This window comes from Mus musculus, chromosome 16 (genome assembly GCF_000001635.26).
Source record: "Mus musculus strain C57BL/6J chromosome 16, GRCm38.p6 C57BL/6J".
NCBI classification, from domain to species: Eukaryota; Metazoa; Chordata; class Mammalia; order Rodentia; family Muridae; genus Mus; species Mus musculus.
The window spans coordinates 41,513,421-41,535,521 of record NC_000082.6 but is presented as its reverse complement, the minus strand read 5'-3'; the positions used below and the strand labels follow the sequence as shown (position 1 = coordinate 41,535,521).

Genomic DNA, 22,101 nt, shown 5'->3' with positions numbered 1-22,101 from the left:
AAACACATATCCATACCGTACAGATCTTTTTGTAATGAGAATGCCTCTTCTAGATGTAGACATCTATGTGTTCCCTACATGGAAGTGCCAGCATCCATTTATTCTGCTCATTAACACGTCCATGTTTCTCTGACTGTACCTTAGGATCCTGTGCTGCTCATTTACAAAGACATCAGGAACTCTTCAAAAATTTAAATCAAAAAGTTTTATACATTCAGAGTAGACCCATTTCTCACCTTTAATCTTGCAATCTTGGGAAACAAGTCACTTCTAGGGCAAGCATAAACGTAGAGCTCTGCTGCTAGTAAAGGGTTAAGGATGTTAGGGAATACGAATGTCAGCAGCTGAGAAGGCATGCTTGTGTGTTTGCAAAAATATTTTCTGCATTATGTCCAAATCCCTTTGCAAACAGATAAATTACTCTATAAATCTTATTACCCCGTGTGGATAAATCACAAATGCAGGTTTACAAAGCTAGGGAGCTACAAGGGGAAGTCCGCTCTGGTTAGGAGGGTATTTGGGATTCATAATCACTCAAAGCCCAGGAAATGAAGAAAGAAGTACTCACACACACTATCATGTGCTCACTCTTTTGCCCTCTGGAACAACACATGTACCTGTACATAAAACACACACACACACACACACACACACACACACACACCCCTAAAACATGCCATATCACACCACACACGATTTCATCTCTAACAAGGCTAAAGGGATCCCAAAGCAGGACATTCTGTGACAGCCAACCAAATTTATTTCTGAGAAAAGAAAAGAAAACTTTGCTGCTGTAGGCAGCTCTGCCACAGAACTGCTCCCTGATGCCCCGGGGTTTATGCACTATCAGCTCCTTGCACACAGATTAGAGGTTGATTTTCTATGGCATACTGTTTTTTATTGCCCCAGCCAGCAATATTACCTAGATAGACAGACCAACACTGGGTCATTATATTTGGAAGAAATGGGATTTTAAAAGATCTCCTAGGAAAATACTTTCTCCTTTTCTCCTCTTTTTCTATTATTATCTGCCTGAGAGTCGAATAAAGCTGGGAAGGGAGAGAGGAGAAGGGAAATAGAGGAAAGAAGCTTTGAGCTTTAAGGAAATGTAGTAATGACAAGGTATCATCCAAGTCTCTCTACCTTAGGAGGGTCAAACTCTCAAGGACTTGGGAAGCTTTTCCAAATTTCCATCCCAAATTATATTGCGGAGCTTGGCAGAGCTGCATAAGCATAAGACTTTGAACTCAATGATCAATTTGTAGTATCTAATGTAATATCAGGTTAATGCCTTCTCCTCCTCTGTTTAAGTTTTCTATTCTTAACGGCCTGCCATTAGGCTGGATCCTTTCCTTCCGTTCTCTCATTCTCGTGTTGATTTCTGTCCACATTCCCAAAAAGCCTCAGTAATCATCCAAAGTTGTAAGATTGATTTATTGCCTATGATGTCAATTCAGAGATCTTTACAGAAAGTCTTCTATCAGAACTACTGCTAGGGCAGACTGAGCCTTGCTGAGCAACACACACACACACACACACACACACACACACACACACACACACACGAACAAGAGAATGCAGCCTTGCGTACCACGTTTTGAAAGCCATAACTCAACAACTCTTGTGTCTGAATAGAAGAATCTCAACAAAAGTCTAAGTGCCAAGCGTGAGCAATTACCACAGCATGAATACAGCCCAATGCCACTAATGCCATAGATAAAGTTCGGCTTTCTTGACTAGAGAAAACAACATTCAAAGAACGGAACAACATTCCAAAAGCACCCTTGGCTCTTGACAGGGACCAGACTCCCTTAAATTTTGTTCCTGGCTAAATCTTCAAGTCGATACAAGGGACACACACACACACACACACACACACACACGCCCACTAACCCAGGGCAGCTGGAGTTCACTATTACACACACACACACACACACACACACACACACACACACACACACACACCAGAAAAGTTGCTCGCAAGCCCTACCTGAGGATGGCCGTGTCCCCCTGTCTCACGGTGATGTTGTCCGTGCCTCGGTTAAAATCCACGCTGCGAACGGGCAGTCCTGTGGGAAGAAGGCAGAGCAGTCTCAGTAGGACCAGCGGCAACTGTTTCCGATCGGGCTGAACTCTCCCGACCATGGTGGCCTCGGCGAGTTGGTCCGCGGTGGACTCGCGTGTGCGCGCTGCTGGCCACGGAGAGGGGCTCTAGCGCGCGGGGCTCGCAGCCACTGCCAAGGCTGCTCGGGCGGGTCCAGCGCGCACTCCCTTCCACTTTGCCTTGCTCTTTCCCTCGCTTAGTCTCTTTTCCCTCTGGGATTTAACAAAGCCCTCATCAAATCCAAGCAGGAGTCGGGGAGAAAGTGGAGGAACAAATTTTCCGAAGGAAGAGTGCAAATATAAAATGCTTTAATGATGAGGAGGCGACTGTCAATGGCAGGGGTGCTTCCTTAGACTCTCTGTAGCTGGCTGCTTCTCTGCCAGCGTCTGGGCTGAGCTGCTTCCCTCTGTAACCCACTTTCCCAGGCAGCAGGAGAGCCTGCCAGGGAGAGTAAAGAAACAGCCTCTTGCAGCAGCAGCAGCAGTAGCGGCAGCAACCCAGGAGCTCTCTCCCCCTCCTCTTTCTTGTTTCTCCCTCCAGTCCCTGTTCTCTCTCTACTCAGCACCTCCCCCCTACCCTGCTGGTTTTCAACAGCCCCACCACGTCATCCCCTCCTCCCACCCCTCAGCGTGGCCCCTTGCTTTGCACAACTGCCCTCTTCACCAGCAGCCAGCCTCAATGAAAGCCTGATGCGCCTTTGGGTTGTCAGGACAACAGCTCCATCTGAGGCCTGGCTGATTTCCTTAAGAAGAGGGGATGGGGCTCAGAGGTACTGTTAAGACAGGGAAGGGGAGGTGGACTTAAGCTGTAAAAGGACAGGAGAAAGGGTCCAGGAAAGGAGAGGGAAGGCATGGCAAGAAAGAAATGCAAACCTTGACAAATGGAGTTACATACACATGGATAGGAAGGCATACTGCAGAATGGACCAGAAAAATGAGAAAGGATGAAGAAACTAGCCAGGCTGAGTCTCAAACTGAAAGCCAAGGTTGGTTTCAAAGTCCTGGCAAATGGCTTTCCACACTCGCATGGTATTCACCCTTTCTCCTCTCCTGAAGTATTTAAAAGGTTTATTTTCTCTCCCCTCTTCATCCTCCTCCCCCGCCACCCCCTCCAAGCCCCTTATGAAAGATGGATTGGAGACAATGCTGGCATTGAGTGGCTCGGGGTGTGAATGCTTGTCTTGTCTTTCCCAAGTGCCAGCCAAAGCAGCTGAACCTTGATCCCCATATCAACCTCACTCTCCAGGAAACCCACAGGCAGACACCTGAGGGATGGGATTCGGGATTATCATTCACATGGTCCATTGCAGCTAGCTCGCCAGGTTTCTAATGCCACTGGCTTCTCAAGAAACCCAGCGATACAAGGAAGTAGATCTGAACATTTGTCATTTACAAGGAGATCTAAGTCTATAGATAGCACTATACTGAATGCAGATGCCAAACAGGTGTAAGGAATTAGCACTTGTCACTCCTACACAGCTACCCAACCTAGCCAGTGCTGTCTGTAAGGAGTAAACCCACCATAGTCACTCAAGGGAGAGTTTCAATGCCAGGCAGCTCCCTCAGCCCTGAGGCTGGAGACGGGATCAGCTGAAGACATCTCTTCTCTCCCGAATATCCTCCCTCTCTCAACACTCACAGAGTACAAGAGACAGTGTTATAAAGTCTACAAAACAAATTATAGTCAGCTTTACACAACTGACATTGCAAGACTCATTTCCCCAATCAAGAGACAGCAAATCCTTCCAGGTTCGAGGTTGTATGTGAAAGAGGCAGGGGGTAGGAACAGATATGTAGTTTCCAGGTTTGAGCAAGCAAATCACCCTCAGACCCCAAGAATAAGCAATTACCCTTGGTTTCCTTTTGACTTCTTGGTACCAGCAGAGCTTTGGAATTTCACCTGTTTCCTCTGTGATAGCAAGGAAATTTGACAAGGGCAGCTGTACCTTGTATCTTAGTAAATGTGATAAAACATCCTGGCCAAACACAGCATGGTGAGGACGGACAGCTTTGCTGGCTTACCCTTCTACATCACAGTCTACCATCAAAGAAGCCAGACAGGAACTCAAGGCAAGAATCTGGAGGCAGGAATAAAAGCCCCTTGTGGCTTGATCAGCCTGTTTTCTTAAACAACCCAGGACCATCTTGCCCAGGTGTTTCTCCTGCCAGTAGTATGGAACCTCCCGCCCCCAATAATTAAAACAGAAAATGCCCCATAGACTTGCCTACAGGACACATTTATGGAACCGTTTTCTCAGTTAAGACTCTCTCTTCCCCAGCATAGCTAAGATTGAGTGAAGCTGAGGAAGCCAACCAGGCCACATGGTTAGCTACAGACACGTGCAACCAAAAAAATCATAGCAAGAGGAATAAGCTGTGAAACCCCAACAGAACTCAAGCCCTAAGGAGTCACTCACAGATGGTATTTGCCTTGTCCCCCAGAATATTTAAAGGATTTTTGGACAGTATTTTATTAGTTTAGAGGTAGATGACTTCCTACAGATTATGGGAGAAAATACTTTAAAGTATTGGAATCTGAATTGTCCCAAGTCAAGGTTTATAAAGTCAATGACTTTTATTTTCACTGTGAGTTCATTTCACCTAAATCAAGATGGGCTTTGTCAGTGGTGATGAGCAGTCTTAGAAAGCAGGAATGAGCCATGGCTGGCTCGGGACACGGCTGTTGAAATTTTGAGCTCATTTTATCAGTGAAGAGATGGCTAGATAAAGTGGTTAGTTGAGTCATAAGTGCTGTAATAGGCAGTGTGAATGGAGCAAATGAGTTTAGCATGCTAAAGGGGGTGGTGTCAAGATTGGCAACGTCTTCCCATACATTGCCAACAGGCTTGACCATCCTTGCCAAGGATCTTGTTGCTGTTAGACATGGATGATTTGCTTGCACAATGACTTAGATATAGAATATGTTCTTTTGTTGTAAGGTGTTCCTCTACTATCAGAAAGAAAAAAAAATAAAGAGATGGTGGACATAGACCTTACAAAATGTCTTAATTCTATTGACCATGCCAGGAAAGTGATATTGTCCACTGGGGACACAGTGTATTCCTAGATGCCACGGCAAGAAGGACTAGACCCATAAAGATCAATGCAATGCCTCAGTGGACAGGATCTTGTGTGAGAAAGGAACAGAATTATTTATTTATTTATTTATTTATTTATTAAAATTACAATACTAGTAATTTTTTGTGACAGAGGTCAACACATGACTTTTACCTAATTTCTGTACCAACAAATTCTTGCTACTTAGCATGAGTGACATCCTAGGAGTTGTTTAGAGCAAACATGATGCTTGCAACCCCATGCACAAAGTAATTCACAGAAGTAGCATCAGAAATGTAGCATTTGTAGTTAACCAATCACATTTTGGTTTTGTCTCTGTAGTCATACTAAGGAAAACATATATTACATAGTCAAGATTATAATCACAATCAAAATGGAAAGAGTGAAACTAATTAAGAAGAGAAAAAGCACAAGTACATATTTGCATAGAAAAAATTCTGAAAAGCAATTAAGATATATATATATATATATATATATATATATATATATATATATATATATATATCTTTATTAAGCTTAGCCTGGTTCTTGGGGAAACTTTAGTTTTACTTAATTGACTTGCTGTGAGGACATAAGGTAAAACACAATCTTTAAAGGAAGACCATAGTTTAGGGGATCTTTAATGAAGAATGTTCAGCAATTCAGTCCAATTCAAGAAGAATTTTAGCCATGAAGCTTATTAGATAAGTTGATAATACAATGGCATTTACATTCAGAGAGAACTTCAGGAACTTCTTTCTCCCAACACTTGGCCCCAAAGGAGAGTTTATGATTGTTAAGTATAAGAATGGAGGAATGGCTGACTTTCCTACCCCACACATAATGTAAACATTAGTGTTCATAGAGTAATGCATCCATCAACTTCTCCTGGCCTGGTTCAGTCTAGACTCTCAGAACATCCCCTCTTCTTGCCCTCAGTGAGTTCTGGTTTTCACTCTCTTATAATCCCCTACTTTCTGTTACACCAATAGAGTATAAAACTGGATCCTGTATTTCATCCTCATGGCCATTCTCCACCTAACTACCTTACTATCAACTCCTCTACTACTTTCCTTCCTTAGAAATGTCAAGAGAGAAACAGATAGGTGACTTTCTGAAAGGCATACAGGCTATTTTCCCAGAATCACTCTATACACGCTTGTGAGCAGCTTGGCATAAATGAACATACTTGTGAGGCGAGCATGGCTGTTAGCCATGTGAAACAGCCATCATCACCCAAGGAAGATGATCTTAACTACTACTTTAAAATAACATACTGCCTTTCCAAAAGAGGCTTTAGGAGGTTCTGGCACTCTCCAGAGACAAATGCTGCAAGAAAAACAAAAACTGGCTCACATCTGAGTACCCTAAGAAGCATGAAGCATTTATTCCTCTGTTTAGCTTTGTAAGGTAACAGGCTCACAGGAAATCCAAATGCAGCCTGAAATGTACAACTAATTATTTGGCTACATTGCTTGAATTTTATGCTAAACCTGTCTATAGCATTATTAATGAACCATTCTAAATTTCCACAGTGGTAAGGTTTTAATCATAATAATATCGTGTCTACCCTCTACTTTCATAAGTAGAATTAGCATTTCCATATGAGCTAGAAATGCAAAATTGTTAAAACTTCTCCTCAGGATCCATGCCATCATTTGCTCATTGATTTCATTATAAGCTAGCAGTGTTCAGGTGCTTTGGCTTATGCTCATGCGTATGGCATTATCTTGTGACTTGTCATTGGAATTTGGTATCTTTAAATTTAACTTTATTCATATGTACTGTCCTGTGTCAAAAAACAAAAACAAAAACAAAAACAAAACAAAACAAAACAAAACAAAACAAAAACCCAAACTATTCGTCCTCAATTCAGTTAATGTCCAGGTTCTCCTCATAGTCCCCCAGTGATGTAAAACCCCTGACTCAAATTCTACACCTCGCAAATCAGTCTAAGGTTTGCTTTCAGTGCATGCCACGGTTCATTGTTATCAAATCAGTCCTCAGCCTTTAACAATGTGGGTTTTGCTCACTTGTTCTATTTTTACAGGCATCAGTGCTTGGATATGTCCCAGTTTCACAAGGTCTTGGAAATTGTTCAGCTTCTTGTATCCCCACATTTTACCTTTACTCTTGGATAAGCATCAGCACACCTGCACTCGCTGTCACTGGCACACTGGTGCCCCAGTACCCTTAAAAAATCTTTTTATTTCAAAGAATTGTACACACTGGCCTTCGATTCACCTTTTTTCCCCCCTAGATTTTAAGCTCTGCCACCAAGGGCACCATCCACAAAGAGGTGACCATGTAGAATAATGTAAGACCTGATTTGCTTCTGCTTGTTCAGGATAACTTTCATATAATGGGAAGGACATTGGAGCATCTGTGAAGACAGAGGGAACAACACCTCCAAAGAACAAGGTGTTAATGCAGGAACTCAGGAAACTCTATTCCTCTATCCGAGGCTGCTGTAGTGAACTGAGTTCCCATACTCAGAATATAGGTCAAGGAGGAATAAGGAAGAGTAGCAGCAGAGTATTCCAAAATGAAGCATAAGCTTATGACTCATTCAGTCACTCAGCATATTTTCATTGAGATGGTAGTGACTTGGGGAAACCAAGGCTCTGATCTCATAGAATTTGCATCCTAGACCCCAAAATAGATACCAAACAGGTAAATATATTTATACTTTTTGCAAAATGAAACCAATGGGAAAAAGTAGGGTGGCAGAGTGTAAATGTGCTACAGATATGGTGAAGGAAACATTCATAAACAAAGACAGCTTGAAGAGAACTCCTAAAGCATGAGACAGTAGACATGAGAATGTCGACAAGGTCTTTCAGGTTTAAAAAAATGGCATGGTAAAGGCACTAAAACAATAATATGGACATGATATACATTTAGCAGAAAGGACAGCAGAAACCCTATGGAACAGTCTATATGTATGTTGCAGTGCAGAGTAGGAAAGAAATGAATGAAATAAAAAATTACGGAGCTATCATAATGAGACCATCCCAAGATTAACAAGTTACATTTTATTCTAGTGGTGTTAATGAATAAAAGTTTGCAACAAATGATTTAAATAATTCGATTGACATTTTATGAAAAGGTTTTTCTTTCTTTTATTTATTTATTTATTTATTTAATGTTCTTTTTTAAATTATTACATATTTTCCTCAATTACATTTAGAATGCTATCCCAAAAGTCCCCCATACCCTCCCCCCCACCCACTTCCCTACCCACCCATTCCCATTTTTTGGCCCTGGCATTCCCCTGTACTGGGGCATAAAAAGTTTGCGTGTCCAATGGGCCTCTCTTTCCAGTGATGGCTGACTAGGCCATCTTTTGATACATATAAGAATACAACATGGACAATGCATTGTCTAAAAACTACACTGCGAATGAAGAATCGAACAGAAGGATGTGCTGACCAGCACAGACTTTGGAAGAACACTGAGGTAAAAGGAAGATGAATTTACTGGACTGGCTCAGGACAGGAGCGACCTCCCCAAGAGACTATATTCTTCCACAAGTCATCTCTGCTTTTCTCGGGTGAGCTGCTCTCCTCACTCTACTGGTTTAACTCTGGTGCATACCTGTGAAAAGTTACCACTCATCATAGAAAGAGCTGACAGAAAAAGCCACGTAGACTCTCATTAATAATCAGCTAAACAGAAAAAAAAAGGGGGGTTCCGGTTATTGTTTGCCATGTGTAAATGTTGCATGCTCTTAATTATGGTTCTTATATGTTAATGGAATATCAGCATAATAAAAAAGATTTTGTTAAAATTTTGTTAAAGAATAATGAATGTATAACATGATGGACTGATGTCATTCAAGAGCTAAACTTTACTAAATATATTTTGAATATCTATATTTTCCAGGCAATAACTAACCTGTTCAATTTGAATGGAACACCTATCTAAATATTTTGAGGCTATAAGTCATGTAAATAACACTAATATGTTTTCTCCAGAGCGTACTGACAATATTGCGCTCCAGGGCAAGACTAGTGCTGGGTCATTATATTATCCGAAGTGTCCCAGAAGTCTGCATGCTTCAAAGTAGCTTCCTTTCCTCTCTGGCTTATCATCATTTACATTCTTGGACCTCTCCAGTTTCAGTAATGAATATAGAGGCATTGCTTAGATGAGAGGAAAGGAACTCATGAGCCCGATCTCATCAGTCAGTTGCTATATATGAGAACATTCATAAATATTATTAATAAATATGTGAAAGCACCACATAGCATTTCCTATGCTAAGGTCTGAGACTTCACTGATATATAAACCTGACAGTCTGCACTAGTGTGCTTTTCACAGAGGAATTACATTAAAAGCCCTTTCTTGAGAAAGACAAACATGATTTAGAGTAGAGTTTTAGAGTAGGCCTTTCAGACATGCTCTCCAACAGAGAAGGGCCAAAATTAGTCAGTATAAATATCCAACCATCTCCTTGGTTCTGAGCAGGACTGAAATATAATAAAACACAGACTACTTATCCAAGAACTCACAGCCAATACACTCCTGTAGCAGAGAATTTGAGGTCTGTGAGCAGGAACTGCCTTAGTAAAGAGCAGAATCAAAATGTAATAACTCAAAGAAGATAAACCAGAAGGGGTTTTGAATGGACACTGGTAATTTAAGTACCCATAGAATGCATGCAAGAGGAAAGGAGAGGGCAGTAATGCTCTTTGCAAAGGGTAGCCATATGAAGCAGCCTGTAATGAAGGATGGAAATTCAAGATCCGACTGAAGCTTGGGGCTCTAAGGACAAGTTCTGAACACACTGAAGAAAGAGTCCCATTCTATCCCATGGTTAGATTCCAGAAAGGCAAGGATACCTACAAGTCATCAGGATGATAGAAAGTTCAATGAGGAAGCTAGTCAGAGTTAAAGGTGTTGAAGTCATAATGAGTAAGATAAACATTATCAACCATGTACACATTTTTCTTCCAAAAATATTGCAAGAGAACACGGTTTTGGCTCAAACTTCCATCAACGGATAAGACGAGTTGTAGAAAAGTGTGTAGAGGGTAAGATCGGAAAAAGTTAAAGTGGAAAATTGTTATTTTAAAAGTGAGGATCACTGAAGTGCTTGATGGGCACAGTAATGAATTTGATCTTTGTTTTGTAGGCAGTGGGGCAATCATTAAAGAATTTGAGCAAGAGAATGACATAATCAGATGTGTGCTTTAGGAAGATAACTAACTGGCCTCGAAGTGGGACGTATACCCGGACAAGTTAAAGCTGGGAAGTTACTGTTGTAAAGTCTCTGAAAGAGCAAAAGCAGGGCTCTGACAAAAGCAGGCTAAGCACAATGACAATGGGGGGGCGGAGGGAAAAGGAAGCAAAAGCCCGCAGAAGAATGTCGCCTAAAACTGACAGGAACTGTCAATTGGGTATAGGAGTAGAAGAAACAGAAAGAAAAGGCAAAGGATTTCTCTGCCTTCCATCTTCTCTCTTCTTATAGTTTTGGCTAATAAAAATGGGAAATTTGAATTTTAAAAAAAAGCTAAATTTGGGAGAAATTTGGAAATTCTACTTTTAGATCTCTGGGCTTGCTCCTAAATTGGTATCCAAATAGCCTGTACTCCCAGATGGGCATGCTTGGGAAATTGTCATAGAAATATGATACTCTTCACAGAGGGGCTGTCTTTGAGATGCAATGAACTAAGCCCAGAAAGTCCAATTTTTTTTCACATAATTTTTGTTTTCTTCTCTCTATCCTGTGTTTGTGTAACTTCAACATGTTTATATAGCATGGGAGCAACATCATTGTTTGCTGATAATGAATTTCATTCATTCTGACTTTTACAAATGCGTGTCCCGATAGCAATTAACTGATTTCACTTTCAAGAAGAAAAATAATCTGAACTTGTCTCCCTCTGCTGGTTATATGCTGCGGCATCACGGTGCTTATTTAACTAGAATAATAGAAAGAAATAGAAATACCCGATAATAAGATAATAATTTCCTTTTTTACAATTATAGGGCTTTGCAGTTCACAACGTGCAGAAATACACATAATTTCGCGTGTCGTCCTCACTGCAGTTCTGTGAGATAAACATTGTGAGCGTTACCACCCCACTTGTCAGGAAATCACTCTGAGACTCCAAGCCAGTAAGCTCACATATGAAATCAGAGGAAAATCAGGAAGCATATGTAATTAGGGGAGAAAAAAGTTACAGTGTTCAAACGAGGGGCGAGCTGGAGGAATCTTTCTATTTACTCCTTCACAAGTTTACAGTGGAAGCATGGCCCTGAGATGCCTACTTACTGCCTCTCCATTTTATAGCTGGCATGGAGAGTTGATATAGCTCTTCAGAAACAGTGAGACTAGCATTCATAAAACTCAACACCTAGATGGCATTCTTTATATTGTCCCATGCTTCCTGTCTAATAATTCCAGGATACTAATATTTTGCCCACCTGCCCTGTAGCACAGCCTGTAAGAGGATCTGGGTCCTCTTACAATTAGCAATCAAGAAAATGTACTATAGACATGCTCACAGGCCAATGTGGTGGAGGTAATTCTGGAGCTGGGGTCCCCTCATTTTGGGTGTGTCAAGTTAACAGCTGAACCTAACTATGAAAAACTTATAAGCAAGCAAGCAAACAAACAAAAACAGTATGAAAACACAGGCTAAGACATCAGTAGGTCAAACATAAAAAGCAAGACTTAGTCACTAATTACATACAGAAGGGATGTATCCAGCTTGGGACTCTGAAACTTCAGGCAAAAGTGCAAGTTTGAGAGATGTTGAGGTATCAGATAATGTGTGAGCAGAACACTTGGCATGGAATCCCTCATCACATCGCTGCCTGGCACTGTTTTCTTCTTTTTTCTCTACACACCATCTACAAGCAGTCTGTAACAATTAGTAATCAGGAAAATGTCAGTAGAAGGCACACAGGCAAATGGGGTAGAGGTAATTCCTCAACTGAGGCTCCCTCTTTTCAGATGTCTGATGATACAGCTCAGCATCATACTCCCCCACATTGTCCCATTCATAATGAATATGGTCATTCGTTCATGGATGGAAATAGAAACTGATAAAAATAAATTAAACTTGTGTGTGGGTGATTTACAATTCTAACTTCCGTAGGACAATGGATATTATAGAAGAGTTAAATTCAATACATTTCTGATTTCTAAAGGACATTTTTAAATGTAAGTATACCATAGTAAATCTTTATTTATTTATTTTTTTGATACAAAATACAGCTCTTTGGTCAAAAATTGCAAGGATACTTTAATATCCAAATTTAAAGTATGAAATTGTTTTACATAATCTTAACTTATCAATTCATAATATCTATTTGCATAATCAAATACTTAAAATATTAAATCAATACATAGAATATATTTAAAAGTTTTGTCAAAGATTTATTTGATAAAAGGTCATTTTTCTCCTAGTATATGGCAGTTCAAACATAAGGTACTAAAGTCAGAAAGTAGCAGCAAAGGTCCTTATACTTTCTGGGAAATAGAAGTGTTGTGGGACAGAAGCCAGGGACAAGAGGACCACAGACAATGTGGTGTGCTATTAACTACACAAAAGTCTACCCAGTGCTGCCTTCACATAAGGAAAACCACCCGTTTTCCATTCAGAGCGAAGGTTTTCTGAAGGTTACAACACCACTGCTGCATCTTGGTACAGAAATCATCTCAGAAAGAAGGACTGAGGAATGGAGTGTTGAAGGGTTTAGATGTGGACAGCTGGTCAAGAGTGTTGGAGAAAAATTCAACAATGTTGCCACAGGAATCATGCCTACAGTTGGACAGGACACCATAGAACAAATCTGTAGGGTAGATGAGGATTCAGGCTGGTGATTGACAGGAAATTCATTTAGATAAAGCATGTAGCTAAGGATAGTAAGGGGAGAGAGAGAGAGAGGGAGGGAGAGAGAAAGAGAGAGAGAGAGAGAGAGAGAGAGAGAGAGAGAGAGAGAGAGAGAGAGAGAGAGAGAGAGAGAGAGAGAGGAACATCTGAATTATTTAGGGTCTTAATAAAAATGAAGTCTTTGTTTTCTTAGACAAGGATGCTTGTGATATTGGTATCATAGCTGTACAAAACAGAAGGAGTTGGTTCAGAAACTTTATCAGTAACTCCAACAAGAGCAACTGAAGCACCATTTCATGGCAGCAAAGTGGAGAAAGGTCACTGCAAGATCAGGATTATTAAAAATTATTAAAAATTATTAGATATATAATACAGATAACTGAAAGGTGTCTATCGAGTGTTTCTAAGAATCCTTCTATCCTCCACTTCAAACTGTGTCTGCGTTGGCCTGTCTGCCTGTCTGTCTCCCTGTCTGCCCATCTGTCTGTGTGTGTCTGTTTGTGTCTGTCGATCTGCCTGTCTGTCTGTTTTTTGTCTGTGTCTCTCTGTGTGTGAGTCTGTGTGTGTGTGTTTGTATGTCTGTGTGTGTGCCTGTGTCTGTGTGTCTGCGGAAATAAAAGAAGGACTGAGGATGCTGTGAACTGTACTTTGAGCAGGACTTGGCCTGTTAGAGCATGGGAACAAGGCAGAAGGAAGTGAGCAGTGTCTGAACTGCAGCAGGGCCTCCCCTCTTTAGCACTAAGTGCTCGCACATTCATTTGTCTTCACTCGACACTTTATAGCACCCCAGAGAGCTCTTTGGAAGAAAGATGTTATAAATGTCAGTATTAAGATAATAAACATAAAAACAATAATAGATACTCAAGACCTTTAAATAGAAGGAAGATGCTGCCTGTATTCGTCACTAAGTGGTTTGGATCAATACCAAAGTATGATGAGAACCCTGAGTAAGGAAGTCCTAGGGCACCCCCTGAGGGTGCAGTGGGGCGAGAAACAGCCTGAAGGCAATCTTTGCTATAGCAACTGAACTTGCCCTGCCTGTTTCAGTCCTCCAGCACATGCTGCCTGCCCAGACAGAGGGACTTCCTATTCCAGTGTGTTCGAACCCAAGATTTTGCTTTACCTGGACTGTCATTGCCAAATAGCCGATCACAGTATTTGTTTAAACATGTCGTTATTTTTTTCTGGTAGCCAATACAAATGGAATTTATCCTTTAAAATGGCCTTCCTTTCTTTTGTGATATAATTAGTTCAATTTGCAAATACAGTATGGTGTACTAATATTAGCTAAATTACATATAAATGAAAAAACTTACCTCTGATAACTAGCATGAGTTTATCATTTTAAGAGATATTTTAAAATAAAATATATATGTGATTATGTGTGTGTACATGTTCACATTTGTTTGTGACCACAGATGTGTGTGTGTGTGTGTGTGTGTGTGTGTAAGCACCTGTTTATACCTGCAGAGTCTTGAAGAAGGCTGTGGATCATTTGGCATTTGCAGTACGTGTGGATTGTTGTGAAGGCGCAAGGATCTAAGCTCTAGCCCTCATGATTTTGTAACAAACAATTTAAGTCACTGTGCTTTCTGTCCAACACTGAGCAAGTGAGGCACCTGAGATCCAAAATCTAAAAGTTTGGGCTGTAATCTTGGAGAGAGATTTGTGTGAGGAAGGGTATGTCTGGAGCAAACTTTAGAGTCACCCATGGTTTCAGCGCTCATTTACATAGTTGACAAATGAGAATATTCCAGCTATCCACATATGATCAGAAGATTCACTGTACCCTGACAGTATTTGCAGGCGCTCAATCCTCTCTGTAACCTGGAACTTGGTGCTGTGTGCTATGTTGATTCTTTATCATCCTTCCTTCTTTAGGCAGAGCCAGATGGATAGAGTATTATAATGCTCGATCTGTCACTGTCTCGCTCTCTGCAGTGCCTATTCTTATCTGATATTTAGAGGGAAAAGTGCCCTTAATTTTTATGGAGAAATGTCAAATTTATATCAAAAAGATCTCTGGGTTTCCAAACAGCAAAGAAATTTAGAGTAAAGGCATATTCAACACGCAACTATTTTTTTCTCTTGAACATAAATTTAAAATGTTTCCTTCATGTGAAGTAAAAAAAAGTAGGATAGGTTAGACGATTTCTCGTCAGCTATTCTTGCATCCTCTATATCAGGAGTTTTAAATAAAACAAGTATAACTGTACTTCTCCATCATTCTCACAGCACAGAACCAAAGCCATCACAGAATCCAGACATTTTGTTTTCTAACCAGAGTATTTGAAAGCCTGTGACTTTAAAGGTCTCACTCAGGGTCATATAAGAGAAGGTGACAGAGCCAAGATGAGAAAGCATTTCTTTTCATTGCAATTCAGTACTTTGATTGAACCATGCAGACAATCAGGCAAATAATATATGATTCTCCCTTCCTCCCTCCCATTTCCTCTCTTCCTCCCCCCTCCCCCCCCCCTCTCTGTTTGCTTACTCTGTTTCTTTGCTTCCTCTGCATTCTCTGCCTCCAAATTTTCTTGCTGCAGCAAATGCTAGATTAAAAACTCCACCTTGCCTCCATCTTCCAGCTGAGGGAAGTACTCCTTGCTTTGGGCTCATGAAAAGCAGGACTTGAATCATATTGGAAACATAATTGTCTAACCCATCAGAGTTCTTTACAGATATGGTGGGTAACTTCATTAAACATGAAATATTTTAGAATCCTTAGGAGTAAGAGCAAGGGCCTGTCTCCTTTGAAAGCACAGGGGTGGGGGGGGGGCGACCAAGTGCTTGCCAAAGCACTACACATCCAATGGAAGGTTTTCTATTGTGTCTGCTTGTTTGTTTTAATAGTAGTTCATTATAATGGGATGAACTCTAGAAAAGAGTCTTCTTTTTTAAAGTTATTGGTTTTACTAAGAATGGTACCTCTATTAGGGATATCATATTTTACTTTACTGAATTGCCATTAATGTTTATACAGGTAAGGAGTCTCATAACTTCAGTGAAGTGCTAGGGATGGGGTGAGTGTTGCCTTAGAAAGCAGCACTAGTAACTAAATTGTCACTGTCAGAGTTTCACCCTCTCACCCTGACATGACCCACTGAAATCCTCTACCTCCTTGTGTGAAAATCCCATTCTGTATCGCTGACTGCTATCCCGTTAAGGTCAGCATCAAACACAGCTCGGAACTTCAGGACTCACTTTAAATAGGTGATGCTTCAGTTAATGATCTGTTCAGTAGCCTGAAGATTTGCTACTGAGCAATTTTTGTCTCATCATATATATTTCTACAGGACTAAAAATATAGCATGTAGAAAAATCGACAATTTCAGAATGTGGGATTGAGACCTCTACTGATGAGGCTAAGTAGGGCCAGCCATCTGGCTCAACTGTTTCTCCAGTGATCCGCAGTGGGGAACCTGTCATGCTAAGCTGTATGTTCAGAGCTCTCTAGGCGGATATAAGAGGCCTCGAGTAGCAAGCATGTAGCTGGCTAGCATGCGGTTGGTTCTGTTTCAGCACAGGCTTCTCTGTCTGCCTTCTCTGCTCAGGTTTTGCCTTGTTTTCTTCCACCTTCCTTAAACTTCCAACTTGCTAAAAATTTCCTTCTTTCAGCCTTTCCTCTAAAAAAATAAACAGATGACCAGTTCTTTTTCCATTCTCTCTGCAACGCTATACTACACATTGAACAATAAAATGAAGAACTATATGTAGTTTTAAAGTCACTAATATGTATATTTAAAATATTTTCTCTTTTCCTTTGTTGCTCTTAAATTTCTACTTAATTCTGCTTTGTTCATCAGTAGGAGTACTTGAAGGTGAAAACTGAAAACGAACCCTATGTACTATTTTTTTATTTTGATAATTTTTATTTATTCTTTGACAGATTCATACATACAATTATCAAGATCTTATCCATGCTCCGATTCATGTTCGTCCCTCCTCTCCTATTCCTGTCAGGAAAACACACACCCTCTTACTGCCGTGTCCCTCCTTCCTCCCATTTTTGTAATCCACTGTGTGCACCTTGTGCTGCCTGCTGGGAAGGTCAGTGGCCTTGATGGCTTGACCTTGTGCGTGTCTTGCACCTCTATCTATCCATGGCTGCTGGGAACTCCTGAGTTGAATGAGCATGTCCTACCACTCTTCTCCAAACTCTGCTCTTATTTTCTTTGACAAACCCCTGCTGTGGTATTCTCTGAGCCGGGTTTGGGTGGGACTTAATACAGCTCAACTCTTCAATCAGTTATGAATCAATGCATTAGCTGATGGTCACTGCATAAAGAAACTTCTCTAGAAAAGGCAGCAAGAAGCACTGATCAATGAGTATATCGATAAATAGGAGGTAGTTAGATAATATATCCATCTGGCAGAACAACAGGCATCAACTATCTTACCAAAGTCTATGGCCATGCCGTTTCCAGGCCTAGATTTGGACCATGTTCATAACTGGCATTATAAAAATGGTCCAAGCCTAGGAATTTTATCCTATAGAGCATACCTCAAATTCAGTCATAAAGTAGTTGCTTGCCTCTATAATCTTCATGTTGCTATTGTTCCAGTAGGCTTGCCTTGCTTGACAGGTCAGTATTGTGTTCAGGATTCCTTGCTGAGTAAAATTATTGATAACTTTTCTCTCACAATAGTCTACAAAGCACCTTTTCTCACTAGGAAGGCATCAAGAGGTTAGCTAGCAAGTCTTCCTTGATTCTCTATACTCTACAACTGAACTATGATGTGTTGACAGCAATAGAATCTTACCATTTAAGATTAACGGCAATGACCTCTGGACATCCTTAACCAATAAGTCATAGAGAAGTAACCCAAGCCTGGCACGTAGCTATTCATTTAGTATTACATATCTCCTAGGGTAGGTAATGTCTACCAATGCAAGGTTTCCATATTCAAACATCCCTAAAATATATACTTCAAGATTTATTTTTGGTTTTATTTATGTGTATGTGTGCCCGTGTGTTTGTGTATGTCCTTCCTATACCTGCAGGTCCCTTTAGAGGTCCGAAGACATTATTATTGGATAGGCTGGAATCAGCGGCAGTTGTGAGCGGCCAAATGTGTGTTCTAGAAACCAAACCCTGTTCCTCTGGAAAAGTAGAAGGTGCCTTAAATAATTGAGTCATCTCTCTCAGAACTTTGATAAATTAGCTTACAAAGTATTGTTTTTCCATATGATAAAGACACACACACACACTCACTCACAATAGAGACATAGAAAGAGAGAGGAAGAGGGAGAGAGAGATAGAGAGAGAGAGGAAGAGATAGAGATATACAGAGAGAACATGAAATAAGAAATATTTTGGAGTAACAGCACTATTTACTTTTGACAAAGGAATCAAAAGAAGCCAGGGTGATGCTAAGTGCTCAAAGGAAAAAAAATGATGAAATCAAAGTCCTTGCCCTCAAGAACATCACACTGTAGTGGATAAAACACAAGTACCAATTGCATTCTGTTTATGTATGACCTTAAATTGAATTTCAATTTTTTTTTGTTTTGTGCAAAGTTATTGGTTCCTGAAGATGCAAGAATCTCTTGTCTGCATTTTGATATATTTAAGTGACACAAAGAATAGAATATTAAGCAGGCATCCTAAATGTGGGAACATAAGGTAATCTTCGTAGTCCTTCATTAAAACTGGCACAGGCTTTGAAGACTTGAGACTTCAATGAGAAGGGGGAGATTTGGAGAGTTTCTAAAGCAAAACCCCCCAAACTGATTAAAGCAGTCAGAAAAATTAGCAGATGCTCATCAGTTAGGAGCCAACAGAAATTGTTGCTGGATCAAATTAGAATCTGCCCAAAGGCTTTGGGAAAACAGTTTTAAAAGTTAATAATTTCAAACCAGGAGTGTCAACTAGAGTTTCATTTTCTTAACACTGTCTTCACCAGTTCCAGGCATCTTAGTCCTTTCCCTGCCCTCCTGAAAAGTTCAGCCTGGCTTTGTCTCCAACTCCATCTCAACAGAGGCAGGCTATGATTAATGGTCCTTACTGCTACTCTTCTACTACTTACACACAATAGTCTAGTAATAAGCTCCAGCCTTTCATAGCATCCTCCTGTGTCACTGTCAGGTCTTTCCAGCATGCGCTGATAGCTAATACTAAAGCCTGGTACCTCAGGGGCAAAACCTAAATAACCAAAAAGTAACTACACACTCTAAGTCCTTTGCAAGGCTTAGATAGATATTCTCTCTCTCTCTCTCTCTCTCTCTCTCTCTCTCTCTCTCTCTCTCACACGCACACATATTACTATTTCTCTGATAACATTCAGGTAATTTGGTAATTTATTTCTTAGAGATATATAAAGCTAGTAGGTGTCAGATAATTACATGCTAAGAATACAAAGGGACTTTTGGTATAGCATTGGAAATGTAAATGAGCTAAATACCTAATAAAAAATGGAAAAAAAAAGTTTAACAGAGAGAAGCCACAAATGGAAAAAAAAAAAAGAGTAATCAGAAATATTTCTACTCTGGAAATGTAGTTGAAACCAACATATTACCATGTTAGAAGAGTTTATTATCTTGACTAAATAGATATGCTTTCTAGATTACACAGTGTTAGTAAAACCAATTGATATATATGCCTTAAATATGTAGACTTCACAGCATGCCAGTCACACGTTAGTTAAGTTTTGTTGTTTTTATAAATAATGGTCTTCTGATTTGGATTAAATAAAAAATAATAACAAATTTAAAATATTTGCTAAAGGACAAGAAAGGCATAAAAATGAAACAGGGGAAAGGATTTAAAAGATATATATATATATATATATATATATATATGTATATATATATATATATACAGATAGGAAAATAATTACAGGTCAATAATTTTAAATATTTTTGAGATTTTAATATAATTGCATCATTTCCTTCTTTCTTTTTCTCTCTCCAAGTCTTCCCCTGGGAAGAGGACAACAGTTGGTTATCCAATAGCAAATGGTCATAAAATGAAAGCATATATATATATATAGTTTTACTCATATATATATATATGTGTATATATGTATACATATATATATATAATGAAAGCATATATATATATATATGAGTAAAACTATGCATAGTAAACAGGTTATATTTATGTTTATATATTGCATATAATTTATACTCTGATAAATGAATATTAAGCAAAACTGTTTTAAAAACTCAGAAAAAGACAGAGAATCATTTTTTCACATTGGTTTACTATGTTTGCACTTTATGCTTGTTAACAAGCTGGAAGGCTAGTAATCTGCATATTCACATCATTTTTCTAGATCAAAAAGGGTTGCTCTCAATTTTATTATTTCAGCGATATGCAAATTTTAGAGTCAGGCTCAGTCACATCTATAAAAGAAATTCTAGAATAATGACCAAAAGATTGTCCTGCCTCCTTCTCTTATTTCCACCCCCTCCAATATTCTAAGCCAGTTTTCTTTTCTTGTAAACTTCTACACACAACACACACACACACACACACACACACACACACACACACACACACACAGCATACTCTCTAAAAGGACTTTTCAGAGTGGAACTTTAAAAAAAAAAAATAACCTAAGAAAAGCAAATAACTACATAGTAGAGGGGCAGACCAAACTGAGGGTAGAGCAAACTATTTCTAAACAAACTTAAAGGTACATGAGTGTTAGTTTGATTTTCTCACTCTTTGATAAGATGCTTTTGTTTATGTTTTGGGATCTCACCATGAATTTCCTGAGATCTCCAATTATAAAAAAGAGATTTTATCCAAATGTCTATTCATAATCCTTTTCATATTGGCATGCTGTGAAGTCTACATATTGACCTGTGTTTTAAATCAACACAAGTGACTGGTACAGAAACTTGAGTTATTAGTGTAAGTATTCTGTGTATTTAAAATTTAATTTTGTTGAGATCATAAAATAATATTTTATATTACTTTTCAGAGGCCAAACAGTACAGCAACTATACACAGGTAAGAGCTGTTAGAACTGACCAAGAAAAATGCCCAGACACATTATCATCAACCTAATTTCTCCATTTCCTCCTATAAGTCCGTTGGCCATCTTACAGAACATCTACAGACCACTGGGTGAATCCAAACATGGAAAATGACATTTCTGGTTTACAGAAAAGGTAATAGTATTCAGAATTTTCCCCAAGGCTTAACAGTTTCAAACAATAATGACATTTTCCAGAAGCTCAGGAAAGTGTTCTAGGAACTTTGTGTAAAAGAACTGTTGAGAAAGGTTTCATAAACTGCTCTGTAGAGATGGATGGCTCTATGGGAAAGACACACAGATTCTGTTCTCACAAATGTTCCTTCCTTCCTGGTTGTGAAGTATGGTCTAGGTTGCAGATATGAACAAATTTTACTGAATTTTTGGACAAAAGCATGAAGGAATGTGGGGAATGTCCATATATGGACAAGACATTGCTAGGACTATATTCCTAACAATGTTCTTGGGCCGAGGTGGGCTGTTCCCTCTGGTTTTGTCAGATACCATTAGGTATCAATGGATACAAAGAGTTCAGACTTTGAACTCAAGTTATTTTCCTGACTTCCCCCCATCCCACTCTGTCTCTAAGTGTTCTTAAGAAAGTATTGATTTGGGAGGCATTGTGTCACTATGAACTTTCCTTTTTTCTATGATGATTATTTCAAAATGCTTGGTTTTGGATCAGTCAGTAATGAGCTATTTTTCCATTCAAGTCATTTTTACCCCCTCTTGAATTTCCCTTCTAAAGAGAATTTAAACTTGGCCTAAGAACATTTGAATCTCAGAAGCAAGGATAATATTGTTAGACAGAACAAGGTAAGTTATCCCATTCCCTGGTTTTCTAGTATAATTTCACAAATTCTCAGGCTTTTAAAGAAGGGGACCTAGGAGCACAGAGCAGAGTAAGCAAAAAGAGTGTTGAGAAAGAAAAGAGGCTTTAAACTGCTTTTATACACTGACGTTGTATTTTCAATTTCACTGGATAAGATTCCTTTTGATATTGGATGCCCAAGTCCAGATTAGACTTTGTGGGGGGTCACTCAGCTACTGACAGATCCAGGATTCAAACCAATCTCTGGATCGTCATCAACTGTACATTTGTGCCTCC

General features: G+C 39.6%; 1 protein-coding gene across 6 annotated transcripts in view; it reads right to left on the bottom strand.

Moving 5' to 3' along the window:
* Lsamp (limbic system-associated membrane protein) overlaps positions 1-22,101 on the bottom strand; it is a 2,197,426-nt gene that overhangs the window by 646,158 nt on the left and 1,529,167 nt on the right. For 5 of the 6 annotated variants that reach the window (XM_030249137.1, XM_030249138.1, NM_001361282.1 and 2 more), the window contains one exon: positions 1,991-2,069. In XM_030249137.1, coding sequence (XP_030104997.1) covers positions 1,991-2,069 — 79 coding nt within the window. Of the gene's footprint in view, positions 1-1,990; positions 2,697-22,101 lie in introns of those variants that run through there. The other variant, NM_001347236.1, reaches the window with a different exon arrangement.